The 21,673-nt window shown below is 47.2% G+C and overlaps 4 protein-coding genes across 4 annotated transcripts; all 4 read left to right on the top strand.

Moving 5' to 3' along the window:
* Positions 1-9,195: 9,195 nt before the first annotated feature.
* Positions 9,196-10,362, top strand: EI90DRAFT_3288007 (uncharacterized protein; the record flags this gene model as incomplete). Its single annotated transcript, XM_039067086.1, has 4 exons — positions 9,196-9,420; positions 9,471-9,967; positions 10,028-10,243; positions 10,312-10,362. Exons 1-4 carry the CDS (start codon positions 9,222-9,224, stop codon positions 10,360-10,362), a joined length of 963 nt encoding a protein of 320 aa, XP_038918335.1. The 5' UTR covers positions 9,196-9,221.
* A 94-nt stretch (positions 10,363-10,456) lies between these two features.
* EI90DRAFT_2914359 (uncharacterized protein) lies at positions 10,457-10,666 on the top strand (the record flags this gene model as incomplete). Its single annotated transcript, XM_039054521.1, has 1 exon — positions 10,457-10,666. A coding segment is annotated over one exon (210 nt), but the record flags the coding sequence as incomplete, so codon positions are not given.
* A 77-nt stretch (positions 10,667-10,743) lies between these two features.
* Positions 10,744-13,606, top strand: EI90DRAFT_3048826 (uncharacterized protein; the record flags this gene model as incomplete). The annotated part of the gene is made up of 5 exons (XM_039059643.1): positions 10,744-11,163; positions 11,217-11,268; positions 11,737-11,740; positions 12,940-13,396; positions 13,454-13,606. Coding segments are annotated over exons 1-5 (846 nt in total), but the record flags the coding sequence as incomplete, so codon positions are not given.
* Positions 13,607-18,901: 5,295 nt separating this feature from the next.
* EI90DRAFT_3048829 (uncharacterized protein) lies at positions 18,902-20,699 on the top strand. Its single transcript, XM_039059644.1, has 8 exons — positions 18,902-18,938; positions 18,991-19,093; positions 19,151-19,564; positions 19,625-19,639; positions 19,701-19,715; positions 19,763-19,845; positions 19,908-19,996; positions 20,047-20,699. Exons 2-8 carry the CDS (start codon positions 19,078-19,080, stop codon positions 20,198-20,200), a joined length of 786 nt encoding a protein of 261 aa, XP_038918338.1. The 5' UTR covers positions 18,902-18,938; positions 18,991-19,077; the 3' UTR covers positions 20,201-20,699.
* Positions 20,700-21,673: the final 974 nt, after the last annotated feature.

Below are 21,673 nucleotides of genomic sequence, written 5' to 3' on the forward strand. Positions count from 1 at the left end.
TCATACTCGGCACTTTTGCCACTTGTAATGTATCTTTCGTATTTCCCCCTCATCCTTATTTGGACTGCTGCTTCTCCCCATTCTAGCCAGTTAGTCATCATCCCCACTTCACCTCATCCTCCTGCCCCTCTGGGCTTTGCCCTCCCTATCTCTTTTCGGATGTACCACAGGTTCTAACCTATGACCTTCGGTGCCACCCCACTTCTGTCATCCCTTTGTCCCCATTGTAGGAGAAATAATGGTCACACTATGGAAACCCATTATAGAAATATGCCAGATAAATCACAAAACCCCATACAACAAGTAGATATGAGAAAATAGAAGAACCTGAATTTTTACGACTACATACGATAAATTGGAAGAAAGAAAATTAGCAAAAATACTTCAAGCTTAGCATCAACAAGACGGAATTCTCGGGGGAATTTATAGCAAATATTAAACAAAGAATTAGGACAATTGACCAAGACTTGACTATAAAAACAACCAGAGAACCTCCACGGAAACTACTTTCCCATGCCTGCACATGTAGCCGAGGATGGAAGTACCATGGAACAAGGATTCTTTAGGAACTAATGCAAAATTCAAAGTTGTGTTTATAATAGAAAATATAGATGTCTCCCAAATGGACCCGATGAAAGTAATTACAGGGAAAACTACCCATAAACGATGGAGATATGACCAAAACTCTCAGGAAACAAGGACAACGTTTAAAAGCCAAGCGCAAAGAACAAGCAGTAACGACCGAGACGAGCTTGATAGCCCATTAGAAAGGAAGGGATTTAATCTTAATCCACCCAAATTTTCATAATAAAAAGATCAGGCATCAATGAGATACCCAATAATGGGAAGAGCAACATCAAAAGTCTGGGCTCAGGGAAAAGACGACGTTTACGTAGGATCCATATTTAAAACACACAACGAAATTTACACGGAAATTATGATAAATAGGAAACTATAGTTATGCAAATTTTCAGCCCAAACAGTCCAGCCATTGTGAAGTTATACCAACATCAGGAATAAAGAAATCCTGCATCATGTTTAAAGACACGTGAGGGTGGCAATGTGAAGGGAACCAGCCATCAGAACTGAGATCCGCACTTCAGCAGATCGCGAAGACCAATTTCTGTCCAAATAAGGAAGACTCTGGTCAAAACAAAGCACGGAAAGTACAAAACAACCTTAGATCATGAGGGAAAAATCTGAAATAAATCATGGAAGCCCATATAAAGGATACAAACACCTGCACATACCATAAATCCCAAACAATTAAACAGAAATGGCACCAGCATACGAACGACTATGGGAACGATGCATGTGATTACCGAATGTGTGTGCAAACTTTTGCTAACTCGATGAATACCAAGAAATAAAACACAACTTTAGTACCATTGGAAAGGTGGGAATTTATGATACTGAGAACGTGAAAAACCATTCAGAAATGAATGAGATACAAATATCTATGAGGACGACCTACTATAACAATGAACAATACATATGGAGGACTAGGATGCAATAATACAAAGGGGAATCAGGGAAGAAGGATGAAATCCACGAAAACCACTAAACTATGACAGACCATGGTGGGAATTTTAGGGAACGATATACCAATGAAGTGGAGAGCTATAATACATTCGTTTGAGCAATTCTTGACTACTAGCAACTTTTTCTTTCGGGTTTAAACCTGAATAATTCACTCATTTATCATTTCAAGTCTCATTCCAGCTAAATGTTACTGGATAAAAATAGAATAAATCAGCTGAAGGTCTCAGTGCAGCCGTACACATAGTAATGCGAAGTTTGAATTCAGAATGACCAAGTCATAGCGAACTTAATGGTAAATATGAGGAATTTGAAATAGAAAACTGCGACAAATGCAGCGCAGTCAACTAATTTACTATTAAAATAGCTTAGGCAAGGAAGGACAATAAGGATTCTAGGCACAGTCTGACTGCAGTAGAGCCACAGTTCAGCGCAGCAGAGTGCAGTAGAACTATAGCATGAAAATTTCATTTTTCATTCAGTTTGAGGAAAATACACTGTAAATAAATCCTGTAAATACAAGGTAGAGCATGAAAAAGGAAGGCGACCCAAGGAGTATAAAAGGGAGACCCTTTCTGCGACCTTTTGCCCCCTCAGAGAAGTAAGAAAATAGAGTATTATTTTTCTCAAGCATTTCTGGTTGTCACTCCAGTGCAAAAAAGTGATATACAGTTAAGATTGCCACTGTAGTAAAAGGCAGCAATTAAGGAGAGAAATATTAAGTAGATATTTCAACAGGAGAGCTGGTTAACACTCCAGATTGTAAACACAAAACAGTTATTTTGCTACTGTTAAAACAAGCAATAAAATAAGACAAAAATAAAACAAACTCAAGGGACACTCCAGACACAATCTAAATCATTAACTGAGAAGAATCTTTAAAACTTCACCAAGTAGAAGATTTAATTCAAGTTAAAATCCAAATTAAACGATCCTACACAGAATTACACCCAAACAAATTGAGAAATTACAATAGAGGAACAGCTCCACAGGGCTTTGTTTATCTGTAAGTCAATTCTCAGAAACTTTTAGACTAACCCATAACATAGAATTAGCCAAAACACTTGGATTGGTACTATAATTACAACAAATATTACTAGTACACTTCCCCATCCTAACTAAAGAACCAGGGAACAGCTTGGTGGTGGTCTCATTTGAACCTCCCAACTGACCTTCCTTCGTTCTCTCCTTCACCATTCAGATGCCTTTGTTCCAATTCAGACCCCCTTTGTTTCCTTGTGCTTTTGCCTCTCTCCATTATATACAGGCACTTGTACATACTCGTTTTAGGCCCATAGTCTAAAATCGACCTGAAATGCCCCCTAGAGACTTCCTGCTCATCGCCTCTGAAATTAAGGACCAAATGGACAAGCAGCAATGGCACAGCGCTCTGCATGAGTCGCTGAGGCCAAGGTCCCTCCTTGCTAAGTCTCCAGTTCCCCTCCACAATCGTCTGCCCTTGCCCAGTTCTAACACTTCTCATCTTCCCACAGTGGCCACAATATCAGGCAAACTTCCGGGGATACCTGGAAGTCACATGAGGGGGTGGGAACCGGGCCCGGAACATGTGGCACATGGAGCATGTGCATGTGCGGGAAGCGCAGTGGGTGGATGCAGGTCCGGATGCAGGTCAGGCTAGTCAGGGTGTGTGTCCTGACACCTACACAGAATTACACCTAGATAGATTGAGAAATTACACTAGAGGAACAGCTCCGCAGGGCTTTGTTTATCTGTGAGTCATTTCTCAGAGATTTTTAGACTAACCCATAAAATAGAATGAGCCAAAACACTCGGATTGGTACTATAATTACAACAATTCTACTAGTACACTTCCCCATCCAAACTAAAGAACCAGGGAACGGCTTGGTGGCGGTCTCATTAGTACCTCCCAACTGACCTTCCTTTGTTCTTTCCTTCACCACTTCAGCCTAAGAAGCCAGACAGGGATGCAAGCCTGAGTGAGGGCTACCTGCCATATACTCCAATTACTCCGCTGCTGCCCAGGCCGCTAGCACTGGGGGCTATGCCACCACCCCTGCCTCCCCTGCACTGTCCCTGACAGCTTGGGCACAGGTGTGGGTGTGGGTGTGGGTGTGGGCATGAGCAGGGCTGGTGGGTTCTGGATGTGGCTCTTGAGGATGGCCTGCAGTTCCTGGAACCTGGTCAGCAGGCCCTGGTGCTCTTTGGTTACCATGCTGGAGGAGGTGGGGGAGATTAGGTTAAAGCCTTCTTCTGCTGTCAGGGACAGCTTGAGAGGCAGGGGTAGTGGCGTAGCGCTTGGCACTAGCAGCCCAGACAGCAGTGGGGTGGTGAGACTGTATGGTGGTGTCATATCCATACTCGGCCATCGACTTCCACTACCTCCAAAGTCTCTGGACTACCTCCGCTCCTTCCTCACTAACCTCAGAGCTCCTGTATTCCGCAACCACCTCCGCTTCTCTTCGATGGTCACCACCCCCTCTTTTCAATATATTACCTACACCTCCCTAAGTACGGAGCCCTGAAGGTTTCCGGACAGCTCCAACATCCACTAGCGCACTCCCACCTCTGCTGGGCAATTCACTCACTTGCCCTGCAAGCCCTCCTTTGGGCCTATCCCTCCTTTCCATTTCTGGGTTATCGCCTACCATTCCACTAACCCCATAACCTGACTTGTCGGTAATATTCAATCGGCTAATGTTTAACTCCGTTAGCTCCACTCCGCTCGGCCCCACCATTTATGGGCCAGCCCTCATTGTAACTATATATACTCAACTTGTACATAGGTTGCACCTCAGTAATAAAATTGACTAGAGTTTACCCCCTTTTAGTTCTGGTTGCCAGTTAGTAAGTTAGGGCATGGACATGTTACTTGGCACAGCACTCCTGGCATAAGTCACTGAGGCTGAAGCCCTCCACCACAGAGACCTTCCTTCATCTCGATCTGGTCTCTGACAGGTGGACAGCCCTCACTCAGGCTTGTTTCCCTGTGTGGCTTCTTAGGCTGAAGCGGGAGTGTATTGTTATTAAAATGGAAAGCTAAACTAGGCTGAACTACTTGCCTGAAGCAGGAATGAGAAGAAGGCTGCTTCTTCGGTCCTGCTTCGGCTTAGTTTATATACATGTGAAAACAGGTCATGTGGAGGTGCCACATCATCCTTGGATGAAGCTGGTGTAACCTGGCAAGAAGGCTGCCCAGGCAAGAGAGTAGGGACCTGGGGGTAGTGTCTGAATCGGGTCAGAAGGGAAGGATGGTGGCAACAGTGCTGATACTGTGCTGTGGTCCGGGTGCTAGAAAACAATCAATAAAATCTCACTAAATCAGTACTCACTCCTGGTCCTTCTTGGACAGTTGTCAGGAGTCAGAGATACTGTATAAGCTCGTATGTCGCCCTCTGGCATCACTAAACTTATCAATCAACTTGTTACTTGGTGGGGGTGTCCCTTCTCATCAGGGGAGTCCCCTGTTCCATACATGAAAATGTGTGCTATAAGTGAGAAATTGCAGGGCAAAGGGGAAGAATAGAAATGCGCCTCCATGGCGACACAAAATAGCAAAGAAAGTGATGGAAAGAAAATACAAATAAAAGCAATGAAAACAATATCAGAAACAATAAAATGAATGATGGAAATAGTATCCCTCCTAATTGAGCATCCAAAAACCTTCTCCCGCCACCCGAATGGACTCTCCTCGCTCGTAGCTTTCCAATGGTACTAATTTCATCCAAATCCATCCAGTGGTTCTTGAGATATGCCTGGAATTGGGTGGCCACTAGATTGACAGGCATGGGAATCTTGACTGTAGGGCTGGAAATGCATCGGAAAAATCGGGAAAAATATGGAAATGGTAGAAAGGGTATCTGAGACCGTGTATGAGGTGCATCGGGCACAGGGTGTTCGTCAGGGTGTCAGGATCCCAATTTCTGGGCTTGTTTGTATGGTAGTGGGGATTCCTGCCTACACCGGGTTTTTGCAGGTGGCTCCACAGTCAATCCTGAGTGTCAGGGAAGAGAAACACAGGTAAGAATGCATGGCATGTCCAGTGTCATGGTACCCATGCAGGATGCTTGGTATCGGACATGTCCATGCTACAGATGTGGGAAAAAGGGGGGTCATCTGTATAAGGATAGAGAAGAAGAAGAGGAAGGAGAGAAAGAAAGAAAGAAGGAGGGGGGGAGAAGAAGGAGAGGGGAGTGGCATGGTGTGCCCTGACACCTCCATTCCCCCTTATATATAGACTATGTACATAATTGCTTGTACAGTAGTCTAAAATTGTGACTAGAACCCCCCTTGAATTCCCACCTTGAGACTTACCTCATCAGCCCTGAAATTAAGGACCCCCTCAGATAAACAGTAGTGGCACAGCACTCCCTTCCAAGTCACTGAGGCCAAGGTCCTCACATATTGAGTCTCCCATTCCATTCTGGAACCATCTGAATCCACTGTCTCTAACATTCTTCATTTCTGCACAATTTGTGCTCTATTGTCAGGGCACACCTTAGCTGGCTCCCTGTCAGGGGATGACCCCTCTCTATGGCCCACAGCCCAACCCATAACCACAGCCCATCTCAGGGCATAACTCTACTGTGGGTAAGAAAGTGAGAAGAAGGTTAACTTCTCACTTTCCCACAGTGGCCCTGATATGGCAAAAACTTCTGGGGATACCCAGCAGTCACATGAGGGCAGGATCCAGGACTGGATCATGCAGTGCATGGAGCATGCAGTGCAGGAAGTGCGCATGGGAAGTGTAGCAGGTCCAGATGCAGGTCTGGGTCTGGGCTAGTCAGGGTGTGTGCCCTGACACTCCCCTGACCCCCTATGCTGGAAGGATGTGAGAATCTAGCAGGTTGTAAGTGCTCAGTTCTGAACAAGCAAACTAAATGAATTGCCTATCTACCTGGCACATTGTAAGTGCTAGGATATTACAAGGATTTTAGTCATTGACTAAGACAGTGAAGACAAGAAAGCTCACCTCAGTTCTGAACAAGCGAACTGAGGGAGGGAGACAAGGGTGAAAAGTTAAGGCTTTTAAGCCTTCTACTATGCAGCTGGAAAAGAGTAACCAAGAAAGGAATGACAGACAATCATGTAGATCATGTGTTCATGCACAAGGTATGTGGGATGTTGACCTTTCTCCTAATAAAGGAGAGAAGCTGTGAGCCGATCTGGGTTGATCTGAAGAATTGTCAGGGGCATGGGAAATGTTACCATGGTTCACCATTGGCAACTGTTAAGGTCCACTGTCTTGGCATAACAGCCTGTTAAGGGTGGGATTGACAATCGTGGCAAAGCAGGGTTTTGGCTTCAATGACTCATCTGTGAGCATTGTGCCTTGTTCTTGATGCAGCCCCGATATTTCAGGGTACAGGGAGTGCAACTGAGTCAGACAGGACACACAGGGGGTAACCCTAGTTGATTTTTGAACTGAGGTACAAGGTAGTTTACAACTGGTATTTAAGTGTAACAGAATGAATGGGAATTAGTCACCAGATCTCACGGAGATTGCAGGGAGCTTTAAGAAAGGATTAAAACAAACAAAGAACATGGGAGAAGGATGGCTGTGCATGGCCATCAAGAAAACAAGAGTAAATAGGGAATGAACATAGGCCCATTGTGGACCATGAAAAAGGTACCTAAGGGTGATGGGCTTGTCCAGACAGCATCAGGTGGGGAGTGGAGTGGACAGGGTCAGAGTGGAGGTGGGAAAAGGGGTGGGGAGTGAGCACCTGACTGTGGGAATTGCTGGGTCATGACAAGAATGCAGATAAAATCCCTCATTCTCTCATGCCACTATCTTCCACCATGTGTCACCCCTTTTCCACATCTTGCTTACAATTAGCTGAATGTATTTGTCATATCTGTACATACCCAATCCCGATGTGACTTCCGGACCCTCCACTTCACCACCTCCGGAGTCCTACCCTATTGCCATCCGCTCCAATACCCACCTTTGGACCTGACATTCACTCCTCTCCTTGCTCCTTTCCTTCCATCCCTCTTCTGCCAACCTCTGCCAAAGTTACGACCTTCCACCACCATCCCATACCCCATACTTGGACACTGCTTGTGCCTTCACTCTGAGATTCCATCATAGTTCCAACCTCAGACTTTGACTCCACCTTGGCTTAAGTCCACTGCATTGGTGACCTCATTTCATGTAAACCCCATCACCAATATTCCTCAGACTTCCAACTCCATCTCCATAACTTCCATAAGCTCCGCTACCTCCAAGCTTCATGGACCGTTCTCGGCACTTTCACTGCTTGGGCTGTATATTTTGCACTTCTCCCTCATCCCTATTTCAGATACTGCTTCTTTCCATTTTAGCCAGTTAGTCACCAACCCCACTTCACCTCATCCTCCTGCTGTTAGAATGTGCAGATTTGGACGACTCCGGAGTGGAATCGGAGACTTAGCATGGAAGGACCTCAGCCTCAGCGACTCAGGCGGAGCGCTGTGCCATTGCTGGTTGTCCTAGGGGTCCCTAATTTCGGATCTAGCAGAGGGAAAGTCTCTTGGGGGGAATTCAGGTTGATTTCGGACTGAGGTTACAAGTTACTATGTACATTGTATATAAGGAGGGGTCCGGAATCAAAAGGAGCGAGGGTACTCCAAAAGGAGACAAAGGGAGCTGGAAAGAGGAACAACACCGAGGGTCAAGGGTTTGACTCAATGGTGTTTCCCAAAGGAGGAGTGAAGGGCCAAGGCCCAAGGAGGAAGGAAGGAGGTTGGGAGTGGGGAATGGCTAGCTGACTGAATAGAAAGGAAGCAGCAGCCCAAATAGGAATGAGGGAGAATAGCGGAATTGAATAGGACAATGCAATAGTTGCAAGGTCCGAGGTAAGTCCGGAAAGTCCGAACTCGGAAGTTAAACTCCGGAATATTGGCAAACATAATTAAATGGAATGAGCCAACCAATACAATGGGTATAAGTGGAGGTGGGGTCAAAGTCCGAGGTCAGAGCTAAGACTGGAGGTTCCAGAGACGGAGATGCGAACGGGATTCCGGAGCGGAGGTCCGGAGTTGGGAGCATAGGTTTTGCGTACTCGTCTGGAAGGTGTCGAGGTTGGGGTTGGACCCGGAATGTTCCGGAGTCGGACCAAAGGTGGTGTCAGAGCCGGAGGTGGGATAACCTCTTGGGAGTCGGCAAGGAGGAGGTGACGGAAGGGAAGTAGGACTCCGGAAGTCAGGTTCGGAGTTCCGGGAGCCCGGAGCGGAGGTCGGGATTGTATGGATATGACACCTGCCCCTCTGGGCTTCACCCTCCCTACCTTCTTTCAGATGTACTAACCCATGACCTTCAGTACCGCTCCACTTCCATAATTCCCTTTGTCTCTGTTCAGACCAGTGTTGGATGGACCATGGTCACAAACGGTCACATGGTCAGACATTGACTGGTCAAATTCATGTCAGACATGTCATTCCCACGTCAATGCCAGTCAATTGGAACAGCCCAAACAGGAAGTGCATGTATGATTGAGAGACAGCTGTTGTCCCCCTGACCCACTTTTCAAGGTTAAAACTAGGATGGAATGCACATTTAATGCAGTGTGTAAGCCTGCCTAGCTAGTACCACCCAGCCATCATGTTGTTTTATGAAATCAAGCAACTGATGCAACCCTAATTCGCAATGTTTGAGACTCGGTTTGAATGTGTGAATTTTTTAGAATTGTCCATCCACCTTCCTGCCTCATACTCAACCAATGAGTCCCATGCCCAGCCCCCTCTGGAGCTTCTTTCACAAACTACCTGAGCACTATGGCAATAATAAATCCCATTATGCTGCCAAATGCAAGGGATGCATTGCATTGCATGTTACTGCACTCGAAAATGAAGACACAGAAAAATTGATAAGAGGGATTATATCAGAGAGATGTAGTGAGGCAGAACTTAGGATGGCTGGTATGTGCTCAAGTGCAAAATATGACTTAGCAATTCCAATGATGTTAATAAAGGCCAGGAAGCAGGTAAGGCTTGGAAGCATGCACAAGAAAAGCGGCTCTCACCCCTTCCCTCCCTATCTATGGATGCCACCACTGAATCTCCTATGGGCCTCACCTCACCGTCTCCAACTCCAATGCTGCTTATCCCTCCCACTGTTAACGTTCCAACTCATCAGCAAAGCTTCTCACAACTTCCCCCCCACCTCCCAGACCAGGATCAGACTGCAATTGAACAGCAACTGCTTCACGCAACTGTATCAGCTGGATGGTCCTTTCTCTCAGTCAATGACCCTGAGGTCACTAAGTTGTTCTCTATGCTGAATCCTGGATTTAAGCTCCCAACTCGGAAGTGTCTTTCAGGAAAGATTTTGGATGTTGAATACAACTTGCACCAAGAGGGATTAACTCAAATGATGGATGGTGCATATGCAACTGGGCAATGTGATGGATGGAAGGACACATCCAAGAATCATATCATTGCATTCATGATCTCAGCTATGGGAACAGTAACTTACAGTTTCTTGCATTAATACTGTTCATAATGCTGCTCAATGTTTGTAATTTAGGTGCATGTGACACATGTCCACAACACCTTGGGTGAACGAAAGACAGCTGAATGGTTGCTGACCCTTATCAAGGAGGAGAAGAAATATATCAAAGATAAACTTAATCTGAAGCTAATTGGCTGGGTTTCAGATGCATCAGGAGAGTCAAGGGCAGTGCGCATTTGGTTGCAGGAGCAGTTCCCACATTTAATAGTAGCAGATTGCTATGCACACCAGGTAGGTTTTCATAGATTATCTTATGATCATGTTCATTGATTTATTGCTCACTGCACAAATGCAACTAGTTCTTGGGGATTACATTAAAAAAATTAACAAATGTCATTGAGATTGGCTGAAGCTAATGACATCATAAACTGGTTCAATAATCATTCACTTGCACTTCACTTACTATATGTGGAGCAATGCTGAACTGTAGACTGAGCAAAGGCACTTATTAGGCCTTGTATTACTCGCTGGACATCACACATAATGGCCATTGGCCAATTAATTCAGCTGGAAATTCCATTTAAAACTATCATAGTCAGGAGTAGGCATGAACTCGAGACAGCAGCTGGAACGAGGCATGATGCAATTTCAAAAGCATGGCAGATCCTTGCAACAATCCAGAATGAAGGCTTCTGGGATGACTTGAGAGAGTGAATATGTGTACTTTTTCTTCCTGTATGTACTAACTCCTTTCCAGGATTAAGAAACATATTGAGCCACTGGCTGTTGTGGTCAATGTTTGTCAAGATTCCAACACTAGGGTGGACCAGGTCATGCCCATTTTTGGTCACCTCTGCAAATACTACACTGACATTTCTGCTGCTGCACTGGTCACAGTCATTGATAACCATTCATCACCCATCCAAGCCATTCTCAACAGCCTTGATTTCCGCTGGAAAAAGGTTGATCATGATGTCTTCATTGCTGCAGTTGCACTCAATCCCTTCATCAAAACTGCTCTTTTCACACCGATGGTCTCTACTGCACTCCTAGTCACTATGATAGAATGGGTGTATTGTCATGTGTTCGGAACTGACACCCCACCTGCGGAATGGGGTCCGTGCAGCATTGCATATCTGATGGATCCACATGATGCTTTTGGTTATGCTGATGGGGATTGGAATCAGAATAGCCTCTGCAAGTGGATTCCAGTAAGGGCCTGTGCAACCTCACAAATGCAATTTTTCAGGTGCTTTCCTTCTAGGACTTCAATCCCTTCAAAGCATGGCGATGTGCATGCACCACCGACCCTCTTTGTTACGGATATGGAGTCTCCAACGACCATATCCGTCACATGGTCACGGACTTCTCCTCCCTATCGCTTCCCCTCTTTCTCTCTTTCGTCCTCTATCCCGATACCCTACCCTCCTTATTCATTCTACCCTTTCCTCCCCCCCCTCGTGCAAAGCTTTCCCCATTGGGGTTTTGGTGCTGGCTGAGGTTACTTGTGTTTCGCGGGATTTCCTGCGACCTTACCATTTGTAGATAGTCAGGCGTCTTGTACGGAAACCGCCGAAGGCGGTTCCCGCTAACTAACAACTTGTCAGAGACCAGATTTTAAGACGAAGGAATGTCTCCGTAACGGAGGGCTTTGGCCTCAGCGACTTCTGCCAGGAGCGCTGTGCCTAGTGACACGTCCGTGCCCTAACTTACTGACTGGCACTTAGAACCTAGTGGGGGTAACTCTAGTTGATTTATCTGCTGGGGCGTAACCTATGTACAAGTAGTGTATATATATGGTTACAGCGGAGACGGTTCCGCAATTGGCGGAGCCGGACGGAGCGGAGCTAACGGGGTTAAGACATTAGCCGACTGAATATTACCGACGAGTCGGTTCGCGGGGTTAGCGGAAAGGCAGGCGTTAACCCAGAAACGGAAAGGAGGGATAAGCCCGAAGGTGGACTCTGCAGGGCAGGCGAGTGTATTGCCCAGCGGAGGCAGGAGTGCGCTAGCGGACGTCGGAGCTGTCCGGAAGTCTTTGGGGCTCCGTACTTAGGGAGGCGTAGGTAATAAATTGAAATGAAGGGGTGGTGGTCATCGAGGGGCACCGGGAGGTTTGCGGAATATGGGGGCTCCGAGGTTGGTGAGGGGGGAGCGGAGTTAGAACGGAGGGGTCGGAGAGTCCGGAAGTCGATGGCCGGGAATGGATATGACACAACTGCTCTACAACTGTCTTGTGTGTCGTCTTCTGTAACAACCCTCCCTGTGACTCAACTGAACCCGTGTGATTGTACAACTCTCAACATGTCTTATATGTCTGGTTATATCAAGTCCTCTAATGGCCCTCGCCATGAGAACTCAAGGTCGCGAGTCGAAGACTCTCGACATGTATTACGTCCTCTGGAATCTGTACCCTATGGGTCCTCATCACTCCGCTCTCCCCCCAGTACTTGACACATAACGTCACATCACAATCATAGAGATCGTGAATACTCTGAGGCCCACTTTCCCATGATGCCGGCACATTCGCTATGTGAATGCCAAGTAGCCGCTCATCCACCGTCTGTTTCTTCCTTCGTCAGTCATCATGTTTCCCCACCAACGGTACGTTCCCTTTGGGAACGCCAAGTCACTGAAGGCCCTGTTAGTCAATCCTCATTGCACGCTTATGATATCAACCCGCTACCGGTACGTTCGCACTGCAAATGCCAAGTACCTGATGGCAGCTATACGAAGTTCTCACCCATCTCACAAGTCGCGACCTCGCACACGGTACGCTCCATTGAGGAGTGCCAAGTACCTGTGGCTGACCCATCCATCCTGATATCTCCGACTACCTACCATCAATCCCTTAATAGCTCACTACATCACCAATCGTGATCGATGGGAATTCAATCGTCCCCGCCCAGACAAGACTGGGACCACTCATCGATTACTTATCCCGTTATGGTACAGACTAGACATGACCTTCATCATCCCACTATAAGAATGGATCGAGGAATGGGGAATTTTCCCCATCCCCATAACACTCTTGCAAAACTTTCAATCCTTGTTTTCTCTTTTGTTTGTAATTCCGCAAGTTCTGAACGCTTCTTCTCTATTACTGGTGACACTAAAGACCCTTCACAAAATTGGTTAGCTGTCAAAAAAATGGTCAAAATTTCTGCCATCAAGTTAGACCTCAATCATGAGCATGCAGTTGAAGGAACACACCAGAAGTGCATCCAACAATCATTTGGCTATGCTTCAGCAAATGACTGTGGTCCAACAGGAAGTCACCTAGAGCTGGAACATGGACACCTATCTTCAATTCCTGATGACATTAACCACTCAAACTTTTCATTCTGCACCAATCTCCTTGATGATCTCAACAAGGATTTGGACATTCCTCGTTTATGCCGAAATGTCCCTGTCTACCATGACTCCCCTCACGACTCTCAGTGTGTAAGTGCCTCCTAGTTTCCGGACTCTGTCATTAATATTCAAACCACTTCTAATTAGCATGCTAGTCTACAAGGCAAAGCAATATGCGACATTTTTAATATGACCTTGGATGGGCCATGGAATCATTATTGGTTCCAGGGTACACAAAACTTCACATTGGAGCTGGAGATGCAAGATTTTGTTGCCAGAGATATGAATCTAGATGTGGGGGTCAGGTTGCGGGATGGTCAGCGTCGCTATAGATATAATGAATACATTCGGCTAACACTGTGGGGTCACATGTCCATGTGCCATTTTGTGACCAATACATTAGTCCCTGCGACCAGAGACCATGATCAGACTGGGTGACATTTGACCATGTGACCAGGTGGTCTGACGCTGGTCAGCCCAACCCTGGTTCAGACGCCTTTGTTCCATTTCGGACCACCCTTGTTTCCTTGTGCTTTCATCTCTCCATTATATGTACATAGGTGCTTGTACATACTCAATTAGACCCTCAGTCTAAAATTGACTAGAAATGCCCCCTAGAGACTTCTTGCCCACTGCTTCTGACCAAATGGACAAACAGCAATGGGGGGACGATCCCCGGGTCCCCATGACCCCTCTCTATGGCCCACAGCCTAACCTATGAACAGCCCTGTCCAGGGCAATGACTCTACTGTGGGTAAGAAAGTGAATAAGATAAAGGCAAGTAATGTACACTTGCCTACTGTGGGTAAGAAAGTGAGAAGAAGGTTAACTTCTCACTTTCCCACAGTGGCCCAATATGGTGAAAACTTCCGGGGATACCCGGAAGTCACATGAAGAGTGGGAACCGGGCCCGGAGCATGCGGCATGCGGAGCATGCGGGGCAGAGTGCACATGCAGGTGCGGGTCCGGGCTAGTCAGGGTGTGTGCCCTGACATTTGGCCTCCTTCATTTTTGTCTCATTCTCTGTCACCTTCACCGCTTCAAACATGCATTCCGCCAGCAGATCTACCCTGCTGAAGACTCTATTTACCCTCGTGTTGTCCATTTCATTGCCAATTCTGGGAGGCAGCTTTTCGAGGGCATCGAATTCCGATCAACCGAGATGTTGAAGAGATCAGGAAACCCACCTCAAGAAGAGTTTGAGTCCATTCGCTGGCAACCAAAAACTGGTCTTTTTGCGCTCAAAGTTGCAGAGAGCCCTCCTGCTCCCCCAAACAAGCCGACTCCAGAAGAGTTAAGCGGCAAGTAGTAGTCAGAGAGCATCACGCAATAGCTGTCTGTGACCCCCTTGAGTCACTGAGGCCAAGGTCCCTCCTTGCTAAGTCTCTGGTTCCACTCCGGAATCGTCCACTCTCACCCCATTCTAACAGTATTAGTCTTCTTTGCATGTTGTTCTTCTTATTGGTTGCCATGTATCTCTGTTGTAGCTGCACTCTAGTAGACCATGGTGCCTATGTATATAAGCCCTGTCTTTGCTGAGGATGGCACCTCAGTGTTAACAATGACTAGAATTCTTGGGAATGTCCTTATCCCTGTGAACTGACACACAATCCCTGACATCTATCCCACACCAGGCTAGGCTTATTTACGATATTAATATAAATAATGATATTTGATAATGATATTTGGCTTCATGGCAAAATACTGGTTAGCATTCTTACTCTGGGGATTGTCTTGATTGACTTGATGCTTGCTCTTGATCAATGGGGCGCATCCATGACAGGAGGACTACTAGTGTCTCATCATGCAAAGGACTCAGTTCTTTCAAAACAAGACTGCCTTATTGTATGTGTTGCTCTTGACACATCCAATAACCAATGCTGATCACTGGTACAACCACAGCAATCCATACTTGCAATGGATGGGTCAGTATAACATACATCCAGTAAGTGTGCAGAAGGCTCTATGGACTTAATGCTGATTTTCCATTCTACAAGCTCCTGGCAGATGTATGTTTGTGTGTTGAGGTAAGGGATGAGTGGTAGAGTGGTGATCAGGTCAGAACCCCAACTGACCTTACAGTCAATCTCCCAGTAGACTGGAAATGAGATGTTCTTGGCATCTGTCAGTCTACTGGATAATGCCTGAAGGACAGTATTGTCATAAAATCATGCAAGGTGAAAACCTTCTATCCTCAGGTGTATCAACTGTTGTAATCATGAGTCACAGGAACTGGACACAGCCAGTGTTTATGTGGAGGGCTAATGTGGAGGGAATTATTAATTCCACAGTTGCCCTGTAACTGGCCACTCTGCAATAGATTTACATTGTATATAAATACACACCGATGGATGTTGACAAAAATCATCAGATTTCACCCTAGCTTACTGTACCCACATGACCAACTACCGGCTGGGTCCTGAGCATGACACAAAATTTTCAACCGGTGACTCAGTTTGATGCGTGACACCCAACCGGCCAGCCGGGCCCCAAAAGGGAGGCAGTGCTAATTTCGGGAAAATGGCTGAGCCTGATGAGGTTGCTTTGGCTCCCTCCGACCTTGCTGTTTTTCGTTTCTGAACATACCAATTACCCAAAAAAGGAAATTTGCTATTGCCTTTGCATAGCCACAAGTGAATGAGCATTTTTGCGTGACATGGGACAATTTGACCGCTTGCCTTGCGTGATGCGTGACAGAGTCTTCAAATGAGCCTGACCTGCGAGCCCGCGTGATGCGTGACAGGTAGTTGGTCATGTGGGTACAGTACATCTGGTCTCGTGAGTGTTACCGCTGAGGTAGCGGATTGCCTTACATGGAATCCCTACATTATAAGAGGTTATGAGCCCAGCCTAAGGGTCATACCTATCTAGTCAATACACTCGGACTTCACTTGACTTTGACTTCTTAACTCAGTTGTTACTATGGCTTCCTCAGCTGACGACATTTCTCTCAGCGGATATAAAATTCCGGCCTTAACCGGCAAGGAGAATTACCGAACCTGGAGAATTAACATGAAAGCTACCCTCAGAGTCCTTGACCTACTCCCACATATAGAAAAATCCCTTGATGACTTAATTGCTGCCAACCAATCTGAAGAAGCTAAAATCCGAAAGACAGCAAAGCCGTGTTCCAAATGCATGTCCAGTGCAACCCATTTGTGCAAACATTCATTGAATCGGTAGATACCGCGATGGAAATCTGGGAGACACTCCGGAATGAATACGGGGATTCCGGGAGTATTGCACGCATCTATCTTACAGGCATCCTGAATTACGCAAACTTAGCCCACTGCCAAGCATAAGGTTTTTCTTGAAGCTTCAAACTATGCAGGAATTTCCTCATCCACGGGTTTTTACAGAACCCTCAAACAGCGAGTGTGACTAAGCACAAGTTTTTTTTACCTGAACCCGTAAACAGAGTGCGGGAATGTCTCATCCGTGGGCAACGGCAGTGCTTAACAACAGCGTCCGCGGGTTTTTACTGAACCCTCAAACAGCACGGAGATGTCTCGTCCACAGGCAATGGAGGCGGCACTTCACGACAGCGCACCAGAATGGGGGGTGTCAACGCGCACACACAGCACACAGATGGGGTAGGCAGCGACACCGGCAACAGGAGCGGCGATGTGGGGAACAGTAGCACCAGCAGCAACGGCTGTGTGGTCGTGTGGTCGTGGTCGGAGGGAGGATGCGTAGACAGTACATCATATATGCGCACACGCGGGCAGCAGCAGTTTGAGCAAGGCGCGGCTTGCAACACAACACCCTCCCTTGCTCAAAGTGCCCCCTGGTTGCAAAGCGTACAGCAATAGGGCGAGCAGGGCAAATGTTTGGGCAACAGCAGCTAAAGGGTACAGCGATTACGGCCATAAATTATGGTCAAGCGCAATGAGTAATGGACAAGCACTGGTGGCATCGTATGGACGGTCATGTCGCGAGACGCTACAGGCTTGCGTTGAATTAGCATGCGCGTTGGAGTGGAAGGTTCAACGGTGACAGTGGAGTTGCAAGTCATTATTGCACAGCGGTGAGGGCATGGGCAGTGACTGCATGGCAGCTAGTGGGGTTAGAGAGGCTGCGGCGCACGGCAGAGCGGTAAAATGTTGCAGAGCATGCGATGGCGGTAGCGGAGTGGTGAAGCGGAGTATTGGTAAAGTGCTGACGTAAGTAGAGAAGCGCCGCATGCATCAGATCGCAGCAGCGGTTGTGACAGGGTTGACAGCAGTAGCGGGTCAAGGTTAAGCATCATCGGATGCGGTCGATCAAATGGCGGGGGTGATGGTGCAGGTACCAGGGCATCAGTAACACAACGATGGCATGGGCAAGCGCGTCGCAGTGGGGGTAATGGTTTGAGCAGATGACATAGCGAGTCATCCCCCCCTTGCTCGAAGCACTAGTCAGATGGTGGCAGGGGTGTCGCGTTGCTGACAGCGAGGGTCAGACAAAGACAAGGCATCCTCGGACAGCACGGTGGTCAGCCCAAACGGCCAGCAGGGGTTGTGTCGGTGTCGGCATCGACAACAAACACGGCGTCTCGGAGCCCGACGGTCTCAGAGGCAGTGGCGTCATCGGGTGCATGGGTTAAACAGCAAGTACGAGGGCGAGTGTGGCATGCAAGAGCGCTTTGAGCAACTGACAATTCCCTCCCTTTGCTTGAAGCGCTCATTTGTCACAAGAGGGGGAGGGGGGCGGCAGTGCATGCGTGGCAATGAACAAAGATGTCGACATCGACGCAGGCGGCTGCAACGGGTGGAGGTGTGGCGCACGGCAACAATGATGGTGACGATGACGGCATGGGCAAACATAACATGGTGTATCAGGGTATGGTGCCCTCGGTGGGCGGCAGGTGTGTGGTCGCATCGGGTATGGCAGCTGATCAAAGCGGTTAGCATGAGTATTACGTGGGCAAGGCATGGTGTGCATTGTTTCACAAACGCGCGGCGGCATAACGGTTGGCCAAGGCAATGGAGCGGGCAATGCAGGGCATGGCATTGTGGGTTGCAAAGGGGGAAATGGTGGTGACAGTGGCATGCCTGTTGTAAACGCGGCGTTCCAAATATGGTAACCCGCTTCAGCGGTTCACTCGCAACCCAGATGTAATATAGAAAGAAATATAACTAAAATACACACGGCGCTCCAGCGCCCATATTTATACTCCTCAACAACATTCCAGGCTCTTCCATGCCCAGCGCTTACGCAGGCACCTAGTAACCTGTAGAATATTCTCGGATATTCCGGTTCAGTCTCATCATGTGACTCGTATTCCAACAGTGCCCTCGGAATCGGACGTGGGTGGTCGATGCAGTTAGGCACCGGGCACCGTGGGGCTTTATGTGCAGACTCGTGCGCAGGAGTTGAGCGCGGAGTCATGTGTGCTTCTGGAGTTGTTGTGCTCGATCGACTTGTGCACGTGATAATCCACATGCTAATACTCGTCGTTATGTCTTCCACGTCTCTACGCCGTATTCGTGGCCCGTATCAAAGAGGAGCTTGCAAAACCTGCAAAAAGGCGTCAGGGAAATATATTACCAGTTCTTCGCTGGCGCTGATACCTTTGAACAGGAAGGTCCGGTGTTCAACGCCCACTCTAAGCACAGGCAAGTGCGCAAGATGTGATCGTCTGGGAAAAGAGGTTCGGGTCCTCATATGTGCTTCTGGAGTCTATAACATCGTGCTATCCACAGTGTGTACAATCCAAAGTCAAAAGTCCAGAAAGCGACGTCAGCGAACCCCCATCTTCGGCGCACGCGCCCAAGCATTTCACCTCGACGATGGCCTCAAAGCAAGGCAAGATTTCCTGCCTTCACGTCTGTCGAAATCGCCTTTGCAAGCTGAATACGATAGCAACAGACTTTGCCTTAAGTCGTTATCGAAATTCTCACCCAAGCGCTCTCAGTTTGGTCCCGCTTCCCCCGGAAATCGTACCAAATGTGGTTTATGACTTGGAGCTTGAGAAGAGTGTTCAATGGGCGGTCGATTTCTTTGATGGAGAGTTTGACGCGGAGACATTCGTGACACATTTGAATGAGGCCGCACAGAGAGTGGAACCCTCTGGTCCTTACCTTGTCCAATCATGCCATTGGGCTTTGATTATACGGCAGCCTGGGATTTACCGGCGCCTAACGGTGGAGGAAGCTGATGCATTTACATCGAAAATCGTTGGAGCATGGTTTCTTGAGATCAAGAGGCCAACCTTCTGGACTCTCAGGGCGACTATTATTCTCTTGGATCATCTTCGAAGGATGGGCGACCCTAGAAGTATCTTCTCTTTTCTTTTCTTCTTAGTGACGTGTGGTAATATTTGATGTCATCCTCTAGGCAAATATTTGGAAGGTTCGCAATAAGCACGCGTATGCTAATTACTTATCTAACACTTGTTTGCTGCTTTGCATAGTGTTAGTTCACGAATGTGGGACATACTCTTTGAGCTTTTTCACGTTACTTAACAAATCTCAGTGCTAGACGATGTATCTCCGGTCGGCTCATTGGATGCTCAAGGTTCCAATATTGAAAGGCTCCGATCCATTCTTTACCGCCAGGTATGGCTTTTATCTGGAATGTAGTTGTCCATCAGTCTAGTCCACTTATCTTTCGTGAGCAGTTCCCGCGCGCCATGTCTACCCCAAATCTCACGAAAATCCAGGAAACACCAGTCATGCACCCTCCCGTTGTGGTGCAAGATATCCAACCGTGAGAAATGGTATGCATTGTCGCTTCCGGCTACTGACAGTCTGGATCAGGGCGGCCCAAGGCGATCACCTCGACGCACTTGCGAGTGTCCGTTTACCCCCGTATCCAACCTCGCTAAGATGGGGGCTCAATGACTTGCCCGACATGTTCACGACTTGCCTAGATCCAGATGACGCTGTGAATGAGGGCAGTATCACTCGGTGACAGGGAATGGGAAGCCTCGAAGGGCGGAACAAGTTGTTTTGATGTGCGCATATATTTTCAATACCAAACCAAGCATTGTGCTTGGTGGTGTCCATTTGCTTTTGCCGACATGTCTTATGTGACTTTATTCATGGATAGGGCCCTGGTCTGACAACAACAGTCTAAGAGACTTAGATCACCTTTTCAGGTGATAAACTTCATGGTCTTCCTTGTGTGAGCTTGTCTGGAGTGGTTAATGGACACTGGTCATATGTTATAAGGTCTGTAATGTTATCACCTGGTTGTAAGTAGGTGTCGCAAATTGTGGGACTATGGGGGTAAAATGATAGGGTTTGCTATCCTTCTACTCACCTGACTACTGTACCCACATGACCAACTACCTGTCACGTGTCACGCGGGCTCAGGCTCATTTGAAGACTCTGTCACGCATCACGCGAGGCAAGCGGTCAAATTGTCCCACGCAAAAATGCTCATTCACTTGTGGCTATGCAAAGGCAATATCAAATTTCCTTTTTTGGGTAATGGGTATGTTCAGAAATGAAAAACAGCCACCTCCTTGTCCAAATTCTGTGTTTTTCTAGCTTGCATTCCACAGCCAAGGTCGGAGGGAGCCAAAGCAACCTCATCAGGCTCAGCCATTTTCCCGAAATTAGCACTGCCTCCCTTTGGCCCAGTTGGCTGGTTGGGTGTCACATGTCAAACTGAGTTGCTGGTTGAAAAATTTGTGTCACACTCAGGACCCAGCTGGTAGTTGGTCATGTGGGTACAGTACTATCTGATGGTTTGGGTTTTGTCAGCACCCAGCCTCAGACTCGGAGGCACCCTGATGCTGATGCTAGTGCCCTACCTGGCATTGTCCCTAACACAGTGCAGGCACTACAGCCCTTTGCAAAAAAATTGGCCATCTTGATTTTATTGGGCAGGTGAAGGGTTGCTTACTATTTTGGGGATGGTAACATTCCGTTCCCCCATTCACCCCAGGCCTCAGTAGGTCCACCTAAACATAAGCTTTAATGTGCTGTATATTCAATGGGGTAGAGGTAAAAGGCTACCGGGCCTTTACAACTACTCCAAGGTATATATATGTAAATTACATATCTCGGCACAAATAAATAAAGAAAATAATAGCATCACTATAATGGGAATTATAGGTTAATCCCTTACATCCTCCTCCTTTGCGATATTGAATCGCAGACAGGGTACAAGCATATGAAAGGAAAAGCAAGCATATTAAGGAAATATAACACTCTACTTACAAAGAATGTATGCAAGCAGGGGTACACTCACTGCAGGAGGCCATAGTAGTAGTTTGTAGGCAAAGCCCACTTAGAGTTTCTCCTGGAACATATGTACCCAGCTCTTGACAACAGCGTTGTCGATGATGAAGTAGCAAGTGTCAATATGACAAGCTAGAGTAACGGTTGAGTCACCGTCGAAAATCAAAAAAAGAAAGGAAAAGAACCAACAACGGCA

This window comes from Cantharellus anzutake, assembly GCF_015039405.1.
Source record: "Cantharellus anzutake strain C23 chromosome Unknown EI90scaffold_14, whole genome shotgun sequence".
NCBI classification, from domain to species: domain Eukaryota; kingdom Fungi; phylum Basidiomycota; class Agaricomycetes; order Cantharellales; family Hydnaceae; genus Cantharellus; species Cantharellus anzutake.

What these genes read in the sequence shown, in the direction of transcription:
- EI90DRAFT_3048829 (XM_039059644.1), top strand. An exon ending in GATCCATTCTTTACCGCCAG is followed by an intron (nt 19,846 to 19,907) that starts GTATGGCTTTTA and finishes TTTCGTGAGCAG; the next exon opens with TTCCCGCGCGCCATGTCTAC. An exon ending in GTGGTGCAAGATATCCAACC is followed by an intron (nt 19,997 to 20,046) that starts GTGAGAAATGGT and finishes AGTCTGGATCAG; the next exon opens with GGCGGCCCAAGGCGATCACC.